The sequence below is a fragment of the Rattus norvegicus genome, chromosome 1, assembly GCF_021556685.1.
Source record: "Rattus norvegicus strain SHRSP/BbbUtx chromosome 1, alternate assembly SHRSP_T2T, whole genome shotgun sequence".
Taxonomy (NCBI): domain Eukaryota; kingdom Metazoa; phylum Chordata; class Mammalia; order Rodentia; family Muridae; genus Rattus; species Rattus norvegicus.
Window position 1 is genome coordinate 243,840,688 of NC_141534.1, and position 21,971 is coordinate 243,862,658.

At 38.4% G+C, this 21,971-nt stretch overlaps 1 protein-coding gene and 1 non-coding gene across 13 annotated transcripts in view; one reads left to right on the forward strand and one right to left on the reverse strand.

Annotated features, from left to right (window-relative positions):
* Rnls (renalase, FAD-dependent amine oxidase) overlaps window positions 1-21,971 on the reverse strand; it is a 273,500-nt gene that overhangs the window by 60,358 nt on the left and 191,171 nt on the right. For 6 of the 12 annotated variants that reach the window (NM_001014167.2, XM_087575185.1, XM_087575188.1 and 3 more), the window contains 1 exon segment: window positions 13,273-13,446. In NM_001014167.2, coding sequence (NP_001014189.1) covers window positions 13,273-13,446 — 174 coding nt within the window. 12 annotated transcript variants of the gene reach the window in all.
* Snora8 (small nucleolar RNA, H/ACA box 8) lies at window positions 609-745 on the forward strand. The gene has a single exon (XR_015655834.1). It is a non-coding gene; the product is annotated as a small nucleolar RNA SNORA8 (small nucleolar RNA).

Below are 21,971 nucleotides of genomic sequence, written 5' to 3' on the forward strand. Positions count from 1 at the left end.
CAGCTCACATTTCAGGTACAACAACAGGGACGACAAGATAGCATGAGCTTGAAAGTCATATTACATCCTCAGCCTAGGGAATGGTCACGCCCACAATGAGCCAGTCATCTCATCTCAAGTAACCTAATAAGGATAATCATTTACCGGCATGCTCAGAGATATGTCTCCCAGGTACATATCATCAAGTTGGCAATTGGGATTACTCACAATTACTGAAAATTAAGATATAGGCAGCTATTTAAGAGTACAGAAGGAAACTGAATTAAATAAAGAATTTATAAATGGCCTCTGTCCAGAAATAGTGATATACACCTAATCCTAAGACTGGGTAGTACTAGTACTGCCAAAGGCAAAATGATTACTGAAAGTTCGAGGCCAGCCTAGTCTACATAGTCCAGCCAAGTTCCAGTTCAGCCAAGACTATATTATGACACCCTGTCTCAACAACAACAACAACAGCAGCAGCAACAACAACAATGATGACAATGAAAGAAAAGAAAAGAAATAAGAAGAAGTAATTCTGTAAAAGGAGTAATTCAACTTTAGCAGTCTACAGAGGAAATTATTGAAATGGGAAAATTCACAACTGGTTAAAAAGTGTGTGACATTGCACTGCATGGTATCTGCACCCAGCAGTTCTTTCCTGTTGGGTGTTCAAAAGACAGTGCGATAGAAATTCATTATCTGGCATCGTTGGTTTCTTGGCTTTGTGCGTGTTAAACCTGGTATTTCTAATGATACAGTTTATTTCATATGTACATATTTCTGGATGTGGGTTCTGGGGAATAACTGGTCTTTAAAACTTGGTTGCCTGCTGAATGAACCATTCCTTTTCTTCCTAGGGTGTTACAAGGGAAACCTACCTTAAAATGGGCTAAAAAGCACAACTGGATGCCCTTGAGAAAGGGCTATTTTCAGAGTGCCTGGATGGACAGCAAAGAAATCAAACCAACCACTTAAATAAAAATTTATTGACAATAAATACTTTTATACATTAAAAAAGAACCCTTAACACACACACACACACACACACACACACACACACAAGTGTGTGACAGGGCAGCTAGATTGGCTAAGAGTGACAAACTGGTGGAGTAGGCACATGCTGAGGTAGACAAAGTATGATGTCAACACCAGATCCTTTCCACACTTGTGGAATTTACTGAGGCATGGTCATACCATGCCATTGCATAGTATATATAGCTTTAATTACACCAGTGGTTTCGAGGAGATGCTTCTTAGGCTGTACGGCTCACAAAATCCAAAGTATTTATCATCTGGCCGTTGTAGGAAAAGTTTTGTTCTAGATCACTTAATCCAGTGTAGGATCTGAGGTTTAATCTTATATGCAAAACAAGGTACTGGAGAGATTTCAGTGGGAAGCGAGTGAGTGGCACGTGGGCAGATGTGGGCTCGGGGAAGAGACTTCTGGCTACGTGAGGAAGGAACTGGAGAAGGTAAGTATCTCGAGGATTCTGGGGAGAAAACAAGGTGTGGCAATGTCAAGCACAACGAAGAGATGAGCTCCAGGCGACTTTGGGACTGGTCAGTACAATTTCATTGACATAAAGGAAGAAACAAAGATATTTCCCAAGTTTGGCTTTTGAGAGTGAGAAAAGTGGTTTCATCTTTGTTAAATAAAGAAGACTGTCAAAGGCCACGCCACAGGGCTGTGGAGCTAGACACTGGGTAGGCAGCATGGAAGAACAGTTGGATATCGATGAAAAAGAGTGAAGAAAGCAATTTTCACAAGAATTTCTGATTCCTACTTTTGTCCAGGGATGGAATAATTTTTCTAGCATCAATTCTTCTTAAACTTCCATAGATTCTGCTCATTTAGAAAAAAAGCCATATTTAGCGAGACTGTATATATTTCTGGATCTGTTTAACAGAAGCTTTGTCCTTTGGCTAAGACCCCCCAAGCTTTATGAAAACATCTATTTATCCTGGGACAACGGGAGTTTTCAGTTTGTTACAGCTTTTACTTGGGCTGCCAAAAGGAAGAAACAGAAGGATTCAATGGTCTTTTAATTGGACCTCACTCAGCTCCCTAGGGCAGAGGGCTTAACCTAACTCACATTTGGATTTTAGGCTCTTGCTGGCTGCAGTTCTCTTTCCACAATATGTAAAAAAAATCCTAGGTTTTCTATGATGTCAGTCCACTAAAATCTCTATCCTCAATACTCCCCATTCCTGTGAAGTCAGTCTTTATTATACATTGCTATTTTGTTCTAGTCAGCACTGTGCCCTATGTGAAACTTTGTATCTTAAGTGACATTATCATTGGCCTATTTTCCTGAATCAGGCAAGATTTGTTTGCCCTAAGAATATCATGTTGTCACCATAGTAGCTGCATGGTTGAGTTTAGCTTTAGATCTGTAACTGTTGAAAGGATTCTGTAAAAAGATGAAATATATCTCTTGGCTATAATTGACCGAAATCTTTGCTTTAGTCCATTTGGTTCATTAAGGTGAAGATTTTTGCTTTGATATTATAACATTTTGAAATTTAAGATCTGAGACCAATCAGACAATGAAGTTATTTAAGTTAGTGTTAACATATTCCTGTCCCCTTTTGTAGAGAAAATCAACCAGGCCACTTTGGGCATTCTTATTCTTTCCTAATGAGATGAGTGGAATTATTTTTCCTGTTATATTTTGACTTTTGATTAAAGATTAGATCTAGGTACTTGGGCAAGATTCTTCAATTAAAGAAGAAATTCTTTGAGAAGCCATTATTCTGAAAATAGGAGGGAAAGGAAACAAACAGGGATTTTGTTTTTAATGAAGAGAATCAGGCTCAGCTGAACTCGGGTTTCAAGGTCACCTTGCTGACCCTATTAAGTAGTATAAAGGCATATAATAACAGCAACAAAGAATTCACTAGTAATACATAGAACAGAAATCCACTTCAGTGGAAAACTATATTTTAATTTCAAGGATGCTACATTGTTATAATCGTGAATTTGAAATATTTTATATTATACTAAAGATGTCTCTAGTCCCACAGATCAGCTATAAATATTAATGGGATTTCAGCAGATTCTTTTCAAATTCTGGTGGTTAATATTTATTCCCATTATACAGGGGATTCAATGTCTTCTATGGTATATGTGAATTCTCATTATATAGGTAAGCACATAGATGAAGTCTATCGGGACAATCACCATTAAAAATCCCATGGTCTGCATGTGATCTTAGAGAATATATCAAAGTCTTCCTAGCTTACTGAAGACTAAGCACATCACTAGTAATAATTTGAGGGGCCCTTTAGGCTGAACTGTATCAATAATGTCACAAATGACTAGAGGGCGGGCTAGTGATTCTGGGCAGTTAAATGCTACCTGACTCAAAGTTTTTATGTCATACTGAGGTGATTTCCTATGGTGAGACTGTGTAGTTAGACTTTGAAACTTGCTCTTGAAGTAGTCTTAGTCATTGGAGCCAAATCTCCTCAGAGAATACCCCTGTGATCATCAGTACGTCATGTTAAAAACAAAAGTCTTATTGAAATGGGATCTGAGATTTCATAAGCAGGAAGAATTCCATCTAACTTCTGCTCTGAATTTAACAGTTGAGACATTGTTTAGTCTTAGTATGTGTAAGAGCTTTAACGAAGATAGTATTTGAAACGCTTATTAGCATTTCTGTCTCATTTTCAAAATGGATGTGTTTATGTAAATGAAAGATAAGTAGTAAAACATGCTGTTTGTGACAATTAAAAAATAGCATTTAGTATGAACATTTCTGGTGCTATACTAGGGATTTTGCATATACTATTTTATTCAACTCCTATAACATTTTAGAGAGACAATATACTTGTCCTACAGCACTTTGAAACTCAAAGCAACTAAGAAACGCAGTTACAGACTGGTTATTTAAGTCACATGAAGTTGCTGGCACTCAATACATTTTACTCTACGGAGAGGAGCAGCATCACATGGGTCAACCTATTGGCTCATACATTTAAATGTTTAGTGAACCATTAGGCAGTGGCATTAGAGGTGTGTCACGGGGTGGGCTTTGAATGTGCCAGGTCCTTCCTTCCTGTCTGTCTGTCTGTCTGTGTCTGTCTGTCTCTCCCTCCTTCCCTCCCTCTCCCCTCCTCTCTCCTGTCTGAGGTTCAGTGTGCAGAGCTCTCAGCTGCTGCCCCAGTGCCAAGCCTGTCTATTTCCCACCATGATGATCACGGACTGACACTCTGAAAGTGTAAGCAAGGCCCCCAGTGAAATGCTTCCTCTTTGAAGATTTGTCGCAGTGGTAGTGTCTCTTCACAGAAGTGGAACAGCAAGACACTATCCAAGATACCATTTTAAACTTATTTTGATATTCAAACACAAAACTGCTAGAGTAAAGCAGGGAGACGTCAACTTTGCTGGGTTTATTGCACGTTTTCTAAGTTAAATATCTCAGCTGGAACACAGTTGCTTTTCAACCAAGTATTACAAAGAAATACATTTCCCAAAGAGAACAGCAGGATTCTTTGAAGTGTAACTTTGGAAATTAAGGTCTACATTATAGGGCACCGTTGAAAACAGATGTCTATTCCCCAGGGACCTGGGAAAATGGTTACTGAGCATACCTCTCTGAGAAAAGCTTTCAATAAAACTTCCTGATCTCACCGATGATACCTCACAGTCCAGTCATCCCAATATTATAGTCACTGGGCATCTAAAAGGAGGCAACTCAGAGATAATCACATATATTCTTCACTGGTGTTCATATCAATGTAAATGGAAAGTTTGTTCATTTCCTATAATTTAGGGTTAACAGCTACTAGTGTGCCGAAGGGATACATACTCGCTGCCCAGCCACTTCTTTTCCTACCCAGCTAAGTGGGTAGCCAGTGCTAAGTTACTAATTCTCAAATGTTGTGTCAGGGTTAGAGAAGGGCTCTCCGGACTTACATATGTAATATAGCTGACTCAGAAAACATTTGTTAGGCACTGGATACCCACCCCTATGATTCGTGATGATAATGTCTACCTCTTATTTTCAGTAGTGATCAAGACAAAAGGACCAGTGGATGTATAGCATGTATGATGAGTGATGACATTTATTTACTAAAAGACGGAATCGCTAATTCTGGCGAGAGCAGCAGGCTCTGAAGTCAGGACTCATCAATTCTGTAGCCCATGAGACGTTTAGATTGATCTGAGATGAAATTCTTGACAGTAAGGGAAGTGGTAAAATTGTTTTCTGAAGAGCCTTTAGGTAAAGGAATGATCCCATCTCTTTTGGTTAGTGTTGTCATGGTCACAGATAAAAATGGACCACAATGAAGACTTGTCAAGCTTTCATCCAGCTCAAGCCTTTGCTGATTCCCAGGACCCGAGGCTCACAAGCTGTCTGAGTTTTACACAATTTCACAATACCATTCTCAACGTGCAAAGGTTTTGAGATGCCTGACCAGGCACTTGTATGGGAAACTGAGCAGCACACATTATTTTGAGCCCTGGCTTACAACTTGGAGTGCTGACAGCCTTATTTCAGAGTGCAATAAGGACGTAACTTGAAGAGCTTTCAAAACAGCCCAGGCTCACAGACACAGCCTTCGTTCAGTTTCTGCCTCTTCTAACAGCTGACAGGGTTGCAGGTACTATGGAAACATCAACTGGAGCTGTCTAGATTTGAATCCAGAGGATGAATTCCATCTTAATTCAAAATAAGGTTCCTGACCAGATGTGAGGGTTGCCATATTAACTCAGCTGACAGGAAATTCTGCAAAGGAACTGACTTAAACATTCTTACCTAATTTTAGCAAAGCATTGCAAAAAATTGCCTTGGCTTTAATTTTTGCCACCAGTCCTCCACCCGGCAAAGAAGAAGCAAGGACATAAAACGATTGCTCAGATCAGGATCATTTTTGAGACAGTAGGAGGTTATGGGAAGGTGCAGGGCAACTTAAATGTAAACAACTTAGAAATCTATATATGCCTCAGACATATCTGATATTTCCTCACCTAAAAAAATTATTTGGTATGGCATGACAAAAGCTTCTAAGTATTCTTCCAAAAGCCCATAATGTTTACACGCTGTATTGTGTAGATCCTTACATGAATTTACACTTTTTAGAAGTCTCAATGAACCAAACACAATGGTACCTTTTACCTTCAGAAGCTTCCATTTCATCAAACTTCATGAAATGATATTGAGGGCTTTGGAATCTTCAGTTCTTTGTGCAGTGACTGGCACAAAGAGAGCATTCAAAACTCATTTGTGCATATTTCTCCAGTTGAAGAACTTGAAAATGGAAAACATACAAGTAAAAATTTGGGACTTTAACTTAGATGAAAGAAACTGTCATTCTATGTGTGCATGTATGTATGACACCGACACAAACACACAGATAGGTGTACCAGTAATATACTTCATATTTTAGACTATTTTTGCTGTAAACATTTAGCTGATATTCTATTTCCTTCCAACTCTGGCACTAATTATCATACTGAAACAAATTGCTTGGCAAGTGGGTGGACAAGTGTTATCTTAGATGTAATCTCCTGTTGAGGACCAATTGACAGGAAAGCCAGAGGCTAAAAGGGGTCTGTTGTTTAGTCTGACTTTGTATGCAAATGTTCTCCTTACAAAAAAGGCTGAATTATTTCATTCTCTAATGAAAGATCATTTCTGTTTTTAACTGTAGGAAATATATGTGAAATGAGAGGATTTTACACTCTGGACTTAATACTTTAAAAATATATATGCATATATGACATGTACTTTTATCTAAGTGTTTACCTAAGTTATGTATGAGTATATGTATACATTTTTTACTCTAAAAGGTAACTCAATATCTATTACTCAGATATAAAACTTTTTCTTGTAAGTCATTACTCCAAGGTTTGGTATTATCATCAATAATTACCTATATCATCTATATATCTATATCTATTATGATATAACTATCACAATACCTATTTGTAATTAGAATTTGACTTCTCTTAATTAAAATGACCTACTTGATTTATGTGAGAAGTATCTGTTTTATAACTAAAAGCTGTTCTTTCTATAAACCAGCCTTGGTAAGTTGTTAGTGCCCGCTATGTTAGCAAGGTGGTTATTTTCTCTGATAACTCAGATGTGAAAGCAGAAACCTGAGCTGGAAACATGACAGACTTTTATGATTATGGTTATTTCCCTTTCTTCCTTCCTGTCTTTCCCTTTTCTTTTTTCTTTTTGTGTTTTCTTTATAATATTTTTACCTCTTTAGACTTCATGTTCTGCAGTTTCAAATAATTCCACATTATTCAAAGCTCAAAGCAGGTCATTTCATGCTGTCATATCACTTATGGTCCACTTAGTTGGAATAATCAAGAAAATCCACTAGGTGATCACAAGCAGACTGGACTTTTTCTTGGATATATTACAATTATTTATTGCTTCTTGTATTTCACGATGAAAAAAGTTTATGCAATAAACAGCCCATGAAGAACATTTCCAGATATTGTGGGGAATTGTAATTAAAGGAAGTATATAATGCTATTATTTGCTATTAAATTATCCCAACAAAACTTTTGCAATGATAAGTCCCATGTGATAAAGATAGGTTTTCCAAATTTGTTTATCTTCTTTTTAAACAAGTTAAAGGGGTATCTTTGATTAGATGTTGAAAAGTATTCAATTATGTGCATTGGTCATTATGATTCTAGAGTTGCAAATTGCATTAATTGCTTTAGATGGCTATCCATTGTTCACTCATTGATCATCAATATCTTGCATCTGTGAAAAGGAATGCAAGATAAAAATGTGATTAATTATTTTCAAGATCATTAATATGTTCTATTTACCTAATTTGTCCAGAATCCTAAATGTACTGATAACAGAAGACCGATTCATTTAACTTGGACCTTTGCTTACACACTCTGCTTTAGAGAATATAATATCTAAGTTGAGCATTAGAGTCTTTAGATAGTAAGTCAGACACACTGACTTATTATTTGCTAAGTGCCATGTGAAGTTCTTACTTGCACTGTTTATTCCTCAATAAGTCTTTAGGATTATTATTTCCTCTGAGTACTGAGGGGAATACAGAGGTGTTAAGTAATTTATTGTTATACAAGTAGTAAGTATTTGGGGTAAGTTGACTATGAACAACTTAACTCCTGGCTTAGTTTAACACCAAGGACAAGTTGAGGGACTTCAGCTACCTCAGAGGGCAGACACATACTGATGTGGCTGGTTCCTGCTCTTCTACGTGAACAACATTGCTAATTATTTTCAGAATCTTTGTCTATGAGCCTACAGTCTTCCTTGGAATTACTCAGTTTTTGCCCTCTGTGGTAACTACAAGGTAATGGATTTGTACTTGTATTTGAACTAATTTACCATCCATACAAGGCTACTCAGGTGTCTATAGAATACATAAGTACCACATATCAAAGCAAGAACTGGCAATACGTTCACCAAAACCACTTTTCTTCTTTCTATATGCGTAAGTAAAAGATAGGGTCAATTTGCCCTCAAAGTCAGTGTTCCTCACTTAATTGTGTATTAATGCAGGAAGGGAGCACACCGTAGTATAGCTGCTGACCTCATGACTGGGAAACAAAATAGAGAGAAAAAGAGGTACTGGGGCCCCAGAGTCCCCTTCAAGGTCATATGCCCAGTAACTAGGTCTCACTTACTAAGTCTTAAACACATTAGCCTCTGGGAGACAGTCAAGATCCAAACTATTAATATGGCAAAGGATTTTTTTATTTAAGCCTACACAATCCTCGAGTCCAATTCCAACACCCTGAATGCTTTCAGGGACAGACCAATCTTGCTTGATGTTCCTGCCACATAGGAAGCATAAAAGATGACATCAAGTCTGGTTTCTCAAGTGGGTCCTGAGGTACTGACATAGGCTTGGTTTACCTTCCAATGATCCATGATCGAGTGCGGTCGATCAAATACATCAATTATTGAAGAAACGGAGATGTCTTTTCTGTAGAAATTTCTTGTAACGAGCTATTTTTGAACTCTCTAAACCAGGCATAAATATGTCTGGTTTGATAACAGAGCTCACAGAAGAGTCCCCGAAGAACCAGTGTCCCACACAGCCACTGGGAACAGAAGCTAACTGATGCACACTCAAAGTGTTGGCCCCTGAGGCTGGGTCTGGTACACGTTGGACCTTCCATCCTTTGCCTGATGGGAAAGTTGGTTCTGGCTGTGGCTTTCTGCACTTCCTGCCTATTTCTGGCATGTGACAAATGAGTAGGCCCTGACCTTCATTTGGTTTGGGTCACTGCATCCTCTGTCCCTGGAGATTCATTAACAGACTGCATTTGTGGTCGCAGTCCTGGTAAATTTTGTGTGTCTTATGTACACCTACATTTTCTACTCCAACAAAACACAAACGTCCCTTCCAGTGTATGTGTGTGTGTGTGTGTGTGTGTGTGTGTGTGTGTGTGTGTGTGTGTGTGTTACGGTGCTAGGTTTTGATTCAAGGAAATAACCCAAAGGCTAGATATGGGGTGGGGCCACAGAAAGAACAACATGTCTCTTACTTGCCCATTTAGACGCCAGTATTACTAAAATATGGGAATTATGTTATAAACACATTAATATCATGGTAAATTAGCTTGACACAGTGCTCTGGGCTCTGATAGAAAAAATTAAACTGCTTAGGTGAAGACAGTAAGGCTTTATGTTAAGAGAAGTTATTACTTGAGACTTTGCACGGCTAATGCATGTACAGTAGGTTTCCATATAATTGACAGAAGAGGTGGGTATTTCCCGGTGCCTTGAGAGACCTTGACAACAGGCAGATAACAAACATAACTTCTGACTCCTCTGGCTCTTCGGCTTTAAAATTGTGTGGTTGTTGATATTAAGAGAAATTTAACTATATATTATTAAAATGTTGATAACCACGAGAGATTCGTGATATTATGCTTCAGTTTTTCAGATCCATTCAGTTTTATAAATTGTTACTTCAGTGTTGTGTGGGTGCTTTCCCATGCTCCCCCACCTCATTGTAGAGAAAATTGAGTTTGTTCATGGGTAGGACTATTTCTTTCTTTCTTGTCTGACTTTCCTGGTAGAAAGCATCACTGTTTCCCATGCACACAATCCAGCTTTTTAATCTAACCTCTCCCAGGGAAACAGAAATCTAGCCAAAAGGTGAAAAATGTTTGTATTAAGTTTACTGAATATATTTTTTTGCCATTTTCAAAGGTGTAATGTAATTTTTATAGATCTTAAAGGGTATATATGAATATATATGATTCTTTTCTTTTCATAATAAATTTAGATGTTTACCTCCTACACAAGATTTAATTCTGCTGGAAGATAGTGGGAAGTATGGAGGGCCGCACAGCCACCAGGTTGCCTTCTTCCTTTCTCTGTAACAAAACTTTCCTTTATTCAGGCAGTGTTCCTTCTCATGGCTAACGGCTGTGACAGCAGCTCCAGGAGTACACTCGATGTAGGTTTGTGATAATCCCACCTGCCTCACATTCATGTTACTCTCATTTGCTTCACTAGTGGTTATGAGAATTGGCAGATTAAAGAACTATTGGACAGACTGTCTGGAAGCTGCAGTCACTGGTGGTTCTTTTAAAGTGTGCTGCTAGACTTTAATGTGCTTCAATATCTGGAAATAAATAAATAAATAAATAAATAAATAAATAAATAAATGGATGGATGGGAGTGAGGCCTTAAGGAGACTCTGTAGTTCACATAAATGGAGTTATTTCTCTCAGTTTTCGAGTCAGAGAACCCCACGACCCAGGCATTAGCTGAACTGGTTCCTGGTGAGGGTTTGCTTCCTGATATCTTTCTATATCCCTGCCACACATTTCCCTTGCTATACGAAAGTAGCAGGAGAGAGAAGGGAGGCTTTTCTCTTTGGTTTGTATAAGGTTGCTGTCCTATTGGGCTAAGTCCTTAGGACTCCAGGTAATCAATACGACCTGAGCTGAATCTCCAAATATCATCTCATTGTGATGGGTGATGTTGTTAGTCAATTTCATTGGACTGAGAATTGCCTGGGAGTTTAGTGTCGATGTCCTGTGCATGTGTCTGTGAGGATGCTTCTGGAGATGGATTACTGAGTGGCAAGACATCTACTAGACTGAAAAATCAGAAGTAATGAGGAGGGATGAAAAAGCCAGCCAATTCCTTATTTTAGCATCTTGCTCTCGACGAGGTGAATAGTTTTGCTCTGCCATTCACTTTTCAAAAAAACTTTGAGACAAAATATTAGGTATCCATAGGACATTTTCATCCACATTGTGCTGACCCTCTGTCCCTGACTGCTCTTTTTTCACTGAGCCCTTCTGTACCCGGTAATTCCGACTTTCATGTCTCACACATTGTATGGCTCCTCCCATGGCTCCTTCTCAAATCCTGTGTTGTTTTGTTTTTCTCTCTCAGTTTCTGGTTTCATGTCCTATATCCACAACTACTCCTACATAAATTCATGGATATAAAACTTGAAGATAGGTTGGGTGTGGCCGTAGAGGCTGTGATTCAGCACGCAGGATGCAGACAGGCAGGTATCGATGGACTTCCTGGTTAGTCTGTTCTACATAGTGAGTTCTGGGCCACCTCGGTTCTATATTGAGACTCTTGTCTCTAAACATGTGTGTCTATATTTATATGGGAGAACATAGGCTATGACACTCAGCCTCCTTGGAAGTTGAACTCTTGGGTATTTGTAATAAAAATATTGATCAGCACAGTGTTCAATCTATGAATTTTTTCATTTTATTTTGTGTTAAGGATTGAACCTAGCTTTGCATGTGTCAGACAAATGCTCTACCACTGAGAGGCACCCTATATTTCCAACATATCAATCTAAAAAACAGATCAAGTTTTCATAGTGGATTATCAAGTGACCTCATGTTGTTTAAACATGCCTATTTTTTCTGTTATGTATAGCTAAATATATACCCTGATACATATCCTGTCTTATGAAGGAACACACCAAAGATAATGTTGTATTCATGGTATATAACTTGAGAGGATCAGGGATTATTTTCATTTCCTCAGAACAAAGCAGCTATAGCGTTGTTGACGGTTACATGTAACAGCTAACGTCCATAGCTGTCCCAGAGCATTTCATGAGCTGCTGATCGTATATAGATGTGGTATCATGTTAACATAAGCAGTCCAGCCCTTGGGGAGTTTTAAGTTATAAAAGAAACATTTTTCTTAGATTGTGTGCTCTGATAGAAAAAGCAGCCTAGGTCTATCATGAAATTCTGGCAAGCCAAGAGACATTAGTTGGTGATTTTATCAGGCAAGACTTCTAACTAATGGGCTGACGAAAGCATTGCTGTGCATTGAGGCACTGTAACAAACTCCACTGCAATTCCTCCTGCGAGTTTTGTCATCTTAGATCATTGCCGTTTATTTATGAAAAACATTACCCTAGGCAGCACCACAATCCCACAGCTATGAATACACACTCATGTTTCTTTTCTGAAATGAATCAGTTACCTTTTTCTTGTGACTCAATCTTTCATCTTCCCTCCCTCCTCTTTTTCTTTCTTACTCTCATCCTTCTTACTTTTCATCTTTCTCTCCCTCTCTCTCTGCCCCTTCCTCTCTCTTTCTCTTTCTTTTTCTCTTTCTCTTCCCTCCCTCTGCTTCTTCCCCGTTCCTTCCTTCTGAAGGCCAGGCTGACCTGAAACTCTCAGAGGTCTGCCTGCTTCTGTCTCTAAAACACATGGTTTTATAAATCAAATTTAAGCTTTCATTTTTTTTAACCAAAAGGTAAAGTGTAGAGTGGATACTAGGACGGTTCTCACCAAACATTTCATGTAGACTAATTTTTGTCTCACTTAAAAAAGATGAAATGTACACAGATATCAAAATAATATGGAAGTGATGGATTTAATAGCATGGTAAAATTCACTTTTTAATCTAGCCAGGGAAGCTCAGCAATCACTAAATTAAAAAAAAAAACAAAAAAAAAACAGACAAACAAAAAACCCAAATAACTCAAAGGACCCCCACCAAGAAGCAGACAATGAGAAAACATCTGCATGTACATCAATCCAGATTAAGGCAATAGAACAGAGGGCATTCTGAAATCTTAAACTTCTGGACACTATTTTTATGAACTCAACAATACAATCCACGTGATGAATGATTTTCTGAGAAACCTTTCTGGTTGCACTGTGTATTTCATAACTGAGCAAATGAGACATTAAGTTTTGTCCCCTGTGGCTTGGCGTTAAACACTTGTTCTGCTCACAATGGGAACACTGAACCACCATTTTTCTCCGTCTATACCCACCGTTGTCCCACGTTCAAGGGAAATCCTAAGAATACTAACCTGTGTTGCGCTTCTTACTGTCAATGGAGATGAAGCGTATGCAGGGATTACTGGTGATGTACTGGCCAGCCCAAGGGACATCAATCTTCATGCCTGCTTCATAAAAGAGGCCCAGAGCATAGCGAGAGGAGTAGCTCACAGATGCCAGTTGCTGCCTCTGGCGTTCACTAATTACTATGGAAGAAAAAACAAAAACAACCTCAAAAATACCATCTTTCCTTGAGTCATCAAATCCAAAGCTCCTTTAAACAAGTCCCAACTGTCTACAGCAGTCCCATCTTACTGGCCATGACTTCTGAGGGGAACGTGAAGTGCTCTTTGCTCTTATTTCTTTCCAGAATGTTTATGAATGTTGGCACAGTTGCTTTCAGGGAGCTGAAGAGTCGAGTTCGTCAGATACCGATGAAGTCTCTCAAACTCTGGCTCAGTGGATGCTTTAGCCTCAAATCCCTTTTGCTGTCACAGACTGTCTGCCACCACTGTAGGTTTTGTTTACTGTCCATTTAACTACGTGTTGACTGTTTTTGTTAATTATCAGCATGACGTTTCACATGAATATAACCATAGTCTTATGAGGCTGAATATTATTTCCATATCACAGGTGAGAGGACTGACTCTTCACTTCTTATGGCCCCCATCAATACTTCTATGCCATTTACTCCCTGTCTGTCACCTTTCCATTGCTGCATGGTAGTCGTTTTCTAAGCAGATGGCCATGCCTCAGTCATCAGTCTGATGGGACAGCCCTGCTACACCACCACAGCAAGGCGGCAAGGTTTATGGAGCACACTTAGGATGCAGAATATGTGGAAAATACTCATGCTGAGAAATATCCGAGTCTAAAGGAACTAGTTATTATCAAGGATCTTAGGTCAGCCCTCAGAGAAATGGCTTTAGGAGAATACAGAGGTGGGAAGAATATTGAATACATCACTGAAGCACAATAACAGCCCCACACATCAGCAAAAACTACAGATATTGTTAGAGTCATACTTGGCCACACAGTTTTAGAATTATGGTGTTGACTTTCATAAAGTCTTGGTATGATACACGTTATATATTTTTAAATATTATTATTTCACATTTCCAGAAAACTACAATTTGGAGAGGTTTAATCATGCAGACTGGCCTCAATGAAGCTGGAATTCTCACCTTGGTGAATGGAGTTCCAGGATGAATTCAGACATTGACTTTTCTTATTTTACACTCAGAAGAAAATGCTATTGGGGCTGGAGAGATGGCTCAGGGGTTAAGAGCACTGACTGCTCTTCCAGAGGTCCTGAGTTCAATTCCCAGCAATCACATGGTGGCTCACAACTATCTGTAATGGGATCTGATGCCCTCTTCTGGTGTGTCTGAAGACAGTGACAGTGTACTCATATACATCAAATAAATATTATTTTAAGAAAAGAAAATGCTATCACTTCCTCAAGGCATCATTTTCTGCCTTTTAAAGAAGCTTTACTTGCTTAATAAATACTCATTGACATTAGCCCCATTATATTCAGAAAATGAAGGGCCTCAGTTTTATTAATTTAATGCACTTTTCAAGTTATGCCTTGAGTTATGTTTTCTGCTTTCTGAAAGAGAAAAGGTGAGAGCTGAAATTCCAGAAATTAAGCTTATTTCCCCAAACTGTCCATCTGTGGAATTAAAAACACAACCAAACGATCTCTAAATTAAGAAAACTGGAAACAAAGCAATCAACTAACCAAACAAAATCATGAGCTATTGAGTGCATATGAAGGCTTGAAACACTTTTTTTAAAAACTGAAACTAAAGGGTCAAGTAGGTCGACAGCCAAATTGGATCTCACCTCCACCATATTTGTACATTTAGCTGAGGTTTAAACAAACTGTCAAGTGGTAAATCCCTTTGGGTAGCCCTTTGAAAAGGTAATTGGCATCTACAGAGAAAAAGCAACTAACCGTAACACCTTGTCTGATGGGGCGTGGGAGGTTAGGCTTCTGACTGAAACGATCCAATTTTCAACAGACTCACTTATCAAAAATGTCATCTGTAGGATGTGAAGATTCTGATTTTTGAAATACAGGTTAGACCTAAAAGCAGTCCCATTTCATTTGAAAGAAATTCCTTAGGCTGAAGCAATTAACTTTGAAGGATCTCATTTATATAGGTAAATGTGTGTGTGTGTTTGTATGTGTGCGTGTGTGTGTATGTGTGTGTATTGTGTGTGTATGTATATATATATATATTTCAGTATTTCAGAAAGGAAAGTACTAACTTATTAAGTATCATGGTATAGAAAAAAGATACATGAAGGCTAGGAGTAGTGGGGCACACCTATAATCCTAGAACTCTGGAGGCAGAGGCAGGCAGATATCTGAGTTTGTGGCCATTGTAACCTACATAATAAGTTTCAGGACAGCATAGGGTTACATAATGAGGCCCTGTCTCATTTTACACACACACACACACACACACACACACACACACACACACACACACACGATCATAAAGCAAGGCTCAAATGCAAGTACATAATCTGTGTAATCACCTTTTACTTGAATGCCACCATCTGACGTCTTCATCTAACTGTGAGCGAATGGGATTGCATAGCATTTCTAATTAGTGCAGTATGTATTTTAATAGTACACAATATTTAATTCATCTATCGTTTTATACATGTATGCATGATATATATGTATGCATATGTAAAGTATAAGAGACATTTTGTGATTATCATGGGAGTAAAAGGTCTAAAAGGTGAGAGAAGAATTCATGAGGGACCTGCTCCTACTGTGTGATACTTCAAGCATGTCTTCATGCACATTTGTGCACATGTGGTGACAGGAAAGGAGAGGAGGAGAAGGCAAGGACAGAAGCTTGGCCCGTATGTCTAAGTAACATCAGTAATTTAACTTTCTTAGTTTCCTACTGTGCCTCAGTCCTCTGCGTTTGTACTCTATTTTCAAAGGCAGATACTGTGTACTCTTCCTGTTTTCTGGTTTTGGTGACACAATATTCATCCATCAGAATTGCTTACCTTATGCCAGGTTCTCATGCTGACCTGAGGGGCTTAAAGCATATGGAGGAAACGGGTTTTCTCATTCCACTCTCATTATTGGCTAGAGAGTAAGAAGTAGAGAAAATAAAGCAGTTTAAGGGGACGCTTTAGAGGTGAGGACAGTGTGGCTGTTTTATTTCAGCTGACAGAAATATGTCTCCTCAGAGGATTTTATTTTGATTCCTATTGGAAGCTACTACTGCTTTGTCAGTTTAAGATGCACATGACTTGCTTTTTGTTGTAATAACTGTAAATTTGGGTAAAGGAGAAGACTATAGGCATGTAATTAAGAAATCAGGCTAGATGGCTATTGCAATTATAATAATTTGATTTTATATAACAGGGAAAACCATAAACAGTTTCATTTTAAGATAGATATATATGTCTACACATCTAATATGCATCTAATATATATGATATTACATGCTCATCCATGTAAGCATACACACACACACACACATATATATATATATATATATATACATATATATATACACACACACTCTGAGCACCCATCCATTTGGACTGAGTTCTTCGGGCAGGCCCTAATGTTTTCATTTGGGGTTGTCTGACTTTTTCTTTCATGGTGTAGTAGTTCCTTATATGAATGTTCTGGATGTGAATCTTGTCAGTGGAAGGCAAAGGCTTTCTCCCCAGAGGCTTCCTCCTTTACTCTTTATCAGTGTGGTTTTGTGTAAAGATTTTCTAAAAGTTTATCATTTTTCAGTGACAGCAGTCTTATGTCTCTGGTTACGTCTTTACCTACCATCCTACTTCAGAGTTATGAAACACGAAACTGAGATTTTTGAAGATTTTAACGAGTTACCACTGTTCGTGAGGTTTGGATACTGTGTTGAAGGTAAGTCTGATAGGGCTACTACTACTGGCTTGGGAAGTTGCCACAAGGGAAGAAGATCAATTGAATATATAGAGTGCTTCTTCATTTTATATATCCTAATTAAAGAAGCGATTACTTTATTATTAAATAATCACAACAGAAAATCAATAACTAGATTATAAATTATGTGTGGTTAAAAACTATATCTCATGAGCTTTGAATGCCCAGGTTCTGTGACTTGTTCTTATGTGGGTGTTACCAACTATCAGTGAAGACATCCCCATGTTAGATTTGGTAAATTCATGAGAGTATAATATTGAAACAAATCGCTGTGTTATCAGTACCCTGAGAGACAACAATTAATAATTTTCCTTTCTATCTCCCTGGCTGGGACCTTGGGTAAAACTGTATGAAGTACATGCTCTTCTGGTCTCCTCTAGGAAGGCAGCCAAGCAACGTCCAATAACGTTCTCCTCTCATGAGTAGCAGAGATGAACACCTTAAGATCAAACTCATGGGCTATGCAATATGCTGGGTGGAAGTTCTGTGCTCATTCCCAATATGGTAGTCAAAAGCAACACTGTTCATGCTAACGTTTTGCTCAAGCTCAACTTTCTACCACAAGTTCGTTGCTTGAAGCAAATTACAGAGCACTGCTTCTCCCTGGTTTGCCACCGTGTCGCTTGCAGTGGAGGTTAGGAGGGCAACTTGTAACTGTTTAGGCTTTGATCAAGGGAAAACGTCCTTGACTTACTTATTGCTTTTACTTTTATGTTGAATTCAAGAGAGAGTTCACGCACTGTACTGATGTAACTCCTAAGGCTAGGCCTTCCAGCTCTGTGATACACAAGGATAAAGCTGTATTAACCAGAATAGCCGGTCTTGCTGCACTTAAAAGGGATGTAGGAATAGAACCGAAAGACCAAGATTTTATAAATGGTTCCCACAGGAAGCCAGGACGGAGCTTGACAATTCTGTCATTCCTTTTGTGTAATAGCGTCGTCACAGGAGCCGTCTTCCTTCACTTCACCTGGAATAAATTGAGTGCGCACTTGGACTCCATAGGCATAGCTGTCATTAAGCTGGGAAGCACAGTTTTCAGAAGTCCTTCTGGCAAGCAATAAATCTAGAGTTTATTGATGACAGACTGCAGCAGTTATAGCTACGTAGGAGTTCCCCGGGGAAATATTTCTTTTATCCTGAGAGGCATCTCCGGAGCCAGAAAAATCTGGGTCTGAATTTGGTTCTGACATCTGTATGACCTTCCTCAAGTTACTTAATCTCCCTCAGCATCTGCTTGCCTGTAAAATGAGAGTAATAACAGCCCCTGCCTTAAAGCGCTGCTAAAACATGAGATTAGGTGATAGAAAGAACTTCACACAATACCTAGCATATAAAAGAGAGCTGCAAAATCACAATAGGAATTGGGCTGTAAAGGCTTTTGAGCTATCACTAGCATATCTTTTGTGTTTGTGTGTAATTATATATCTGTACACACACGCACACTCGCACACATGCACGCATGCACGCACACACACGGGAATTCAACCATGAGCCTTTTACTTGCTAACCATTTGCTTCACCACTGAGTTACATTCCTGCCTGGATACATCAGGATAGTATCACACTATGACATCTTCTGACTTGGTGTTTCGGAGCAGAAGATAAAAATAAAACAAGAAAATACTTAGTGGATCACTAGGCAAGCCAAAGTGTTTTATTTGAGGATGTGTGTATTTTTGAAATCCTAATGCAAATTATGAATTTTTTTCCAGAAAGAAATCTGCTTTAGGAGGCTGAAAATTTAGACATTTGTCTTTGAGAATGAATAAAACCCTGCCATTTTGGATATTTTTTCCTATCACCTAGGATAGTCTCAAACTAGTGATCTTCCTGATTCGGCTTCCTAAGTGCTGGAGTTGTAGACATGTACCACTAAATTGGCTACTTTTCTTAATATTAACTCTAATCCAGAATTAAATATACATGTTATTAAAAATGAATGTCGCTATGATCTCTTGAGGTTGTAATTTGTTGAAAATTTTAGGATTAAGCTATTTTTATACTAACCTGCTTGGTGAGAATACTATTACCCAAATATAAACATTTAGTATGTAAGCTATCTGTAGTTAATATGCATAGATTTCTTTTAAGTCTATGCGATGAATTTCAGAAGTATTGGTGTTCAAGGGAAATAAAGTTTCCGCTGAGCGGGACCAACTGATCGTCATACTTCCCAGTTCTGGGGCCTACCAGTCAGTGCACTGCACAGGAGTACCTCTAGCTTATTAGCAGAATACCTTAACTGATCATGGCTTCATCTTAGTTTGCTCCTAGTGGAGATGCAAATAACCGAGGCAGAGTTTTAGGAGCAAGTCCTTAGGCTCTCGTGGTTGAACAGTGATCCTTCCCACACAGGACCATCCTACTCCAAAGGCCTTGGCACTGGGAAGGCCCAGTGAGCCAGTGATGAGCATGCGCAGTGAGTGGGTCCTCCTTTTTCTTCCCAGACTTCAGAGAGGTGGTTTTGTGTCTTTTGTTTCTTCCCCCACCTCTCTCTCTCCTTTTCTGACTCCCTACCTATGTAATTATAAAGAACAATCTGCCAGGGTGAAAAGATGTCTACATTTCCGGATTCTGCTTCTATTACCTCTTTGCCTCTCCTCTCTTTTCCCCTTGTGACCAAAGTCAGAGTCAGGCTCCTCAAAACCTTAGGACTTACAATCACGGCATCGCAAACTTGCCCCTCAGTCTTCTCTATCTGAAGGTTCTTTGAAGCTGAAGCAACATTTGATTGTTTCTATAGCAACAAGTTCTAACCACACCATTATGAAAAAAAACAAACAGAACCCAGCACTTTCAGCTTGTATAAACTGCTTTCTGATATAATGAAGGGTTAGTTAATTTAGGATTTGTTTACTGCAAGCCCACTATGTGCTATGTTGGGCACGATAAATACCTCTCCACTAGACATTTACTAGAGTGGAGGATGGATTTTGAACAAAGATATAAAATAGTTTCATTCTGGTTACCGACAACTTCGTCCTCAGGAATTTTCATTTGGGGGTTTCAGCATCTAAATGCGGTTGGCTTTCTGGTTCTCCTTTTAGAACATATATTGTAAGTCAGCAAACCGCAGTGAAGTGATTGGAAGATGTCTTCTTTCTTTCCACACATTCTAAACTTTTTAGACCATTATACCATCATTCTTTCTGCCGGAAAAGTGCTGAGAATATGAAAATACAGCATTGTGTCTGCTATTATAGAAAATGTCACAGAATAGCATGCATATTTTACAGTTGTTCTTCCTAGCCCAGCCACTTAATTACCTCAGAACATGCCATTCATGAACAATATAGTTGCTCTAAAATTCACAACAATAAAAATTTTATTACATGTCGCCTCTTATTTTTATACACACACACACACACACACACACACACACACACACACACACACCCCTATATTATATTCCTGTATATAGGGGCAGAGTCACTTTGTACTGAGACTTAAGAGAATATTTCAATTCAAAGCTTTCACAGCTTTGGAAATCATAAGACATTGTTTGCCAGGACCTGGAGTCTGAAGTGTTAAGGTAAAATGTTGGAATCCGCTGGAATGAGCTACATATATATATATATATATATATATATATATATATATATATATATATATGTATGTATGTTCATTTTGGCATTTGCAGACCCACAAGCTGCTTTTCTATTTACAAAATAACCTACCCACAATGCTCAGCTAAAGCCAAACCAAATAAAATGAGATAGGGTACAAAAATGATAAGAGGTACTAGCCTTCATTTAATGTAATCCCATAGGATTTTGTGATTCAATAATTGTACTTTCACAAACAACACATTTTCCAATCTGATGAAAGCACAATTATTTTGGGGTTTCAGATCAATCTTCTCTCTTCACTGTTTTAAAAACATTATTAATACACATTAGGGGATACTATTCTTTTCTTGTTCCTTTTGTTTTGTTTCCCTTTTATTCATGATATTGAACTGTAAATATTTACTGTAAGGTTTTGATTATCTTCCTCAATTTCTCATCTAGGGCAATGAGATCAGGTTGCTGTTTAAACAGAATGTGCAAAATAAGTAATTGTTTTGTATTTTGAGTTCATGAGGTCAAAGATGTTTGGGGTGAAAACTGATTTATACTCTGTTTTTTCACTCAGTAACGATTTCACTGTGCAAGCTTCCCTTTTGCATAAAGACTCATGTGCAAAGGGAGAAAGTCTGAGCATGATCCCATGAAAACATCATCTTGCTCCTATTCCAAGTGATGCCGACTGAGACACTGGGCGACAGCACAGATAGGTCCAGTGGGAGGGATTTAGGTAGCATTTGTAGACCTAGTGTTTGTATTCCATTAGCATTTTCAAGTTAATAGGCTTGTATGAGTGTCAAAGTGAAATAGCAGGAAGAGCAGATCTGGAAAGACATGGTGTTTTACCAGGGGTCCCATCCTCTCTTTCAATAACGTCAGGTGCTAAACTCAGAGTGAGGCTGTGAGACTCACAGAACAGTCCATACAGCAATCCAACTGTGTAAGATATATGAGATCTCCTGTCATATGTTATGTAACTAGCAATAAAATTGGCATGGCATGAATAGTATTAGGACAGTAAGTAAGCACAAACTCACTCATATTTACAACATGGTGGTTGGCTTTGGTAAATAACAAAAAAAAAATAGAAGAATTTTCTTTTGTGAAAATACAAACTGTTCTAACAGATTCAGTAAGAATATTGCCTCTTCTCATATAAATAAGTTTCAATATCTACCATCACTAAAAATCATCATGGAAGGGA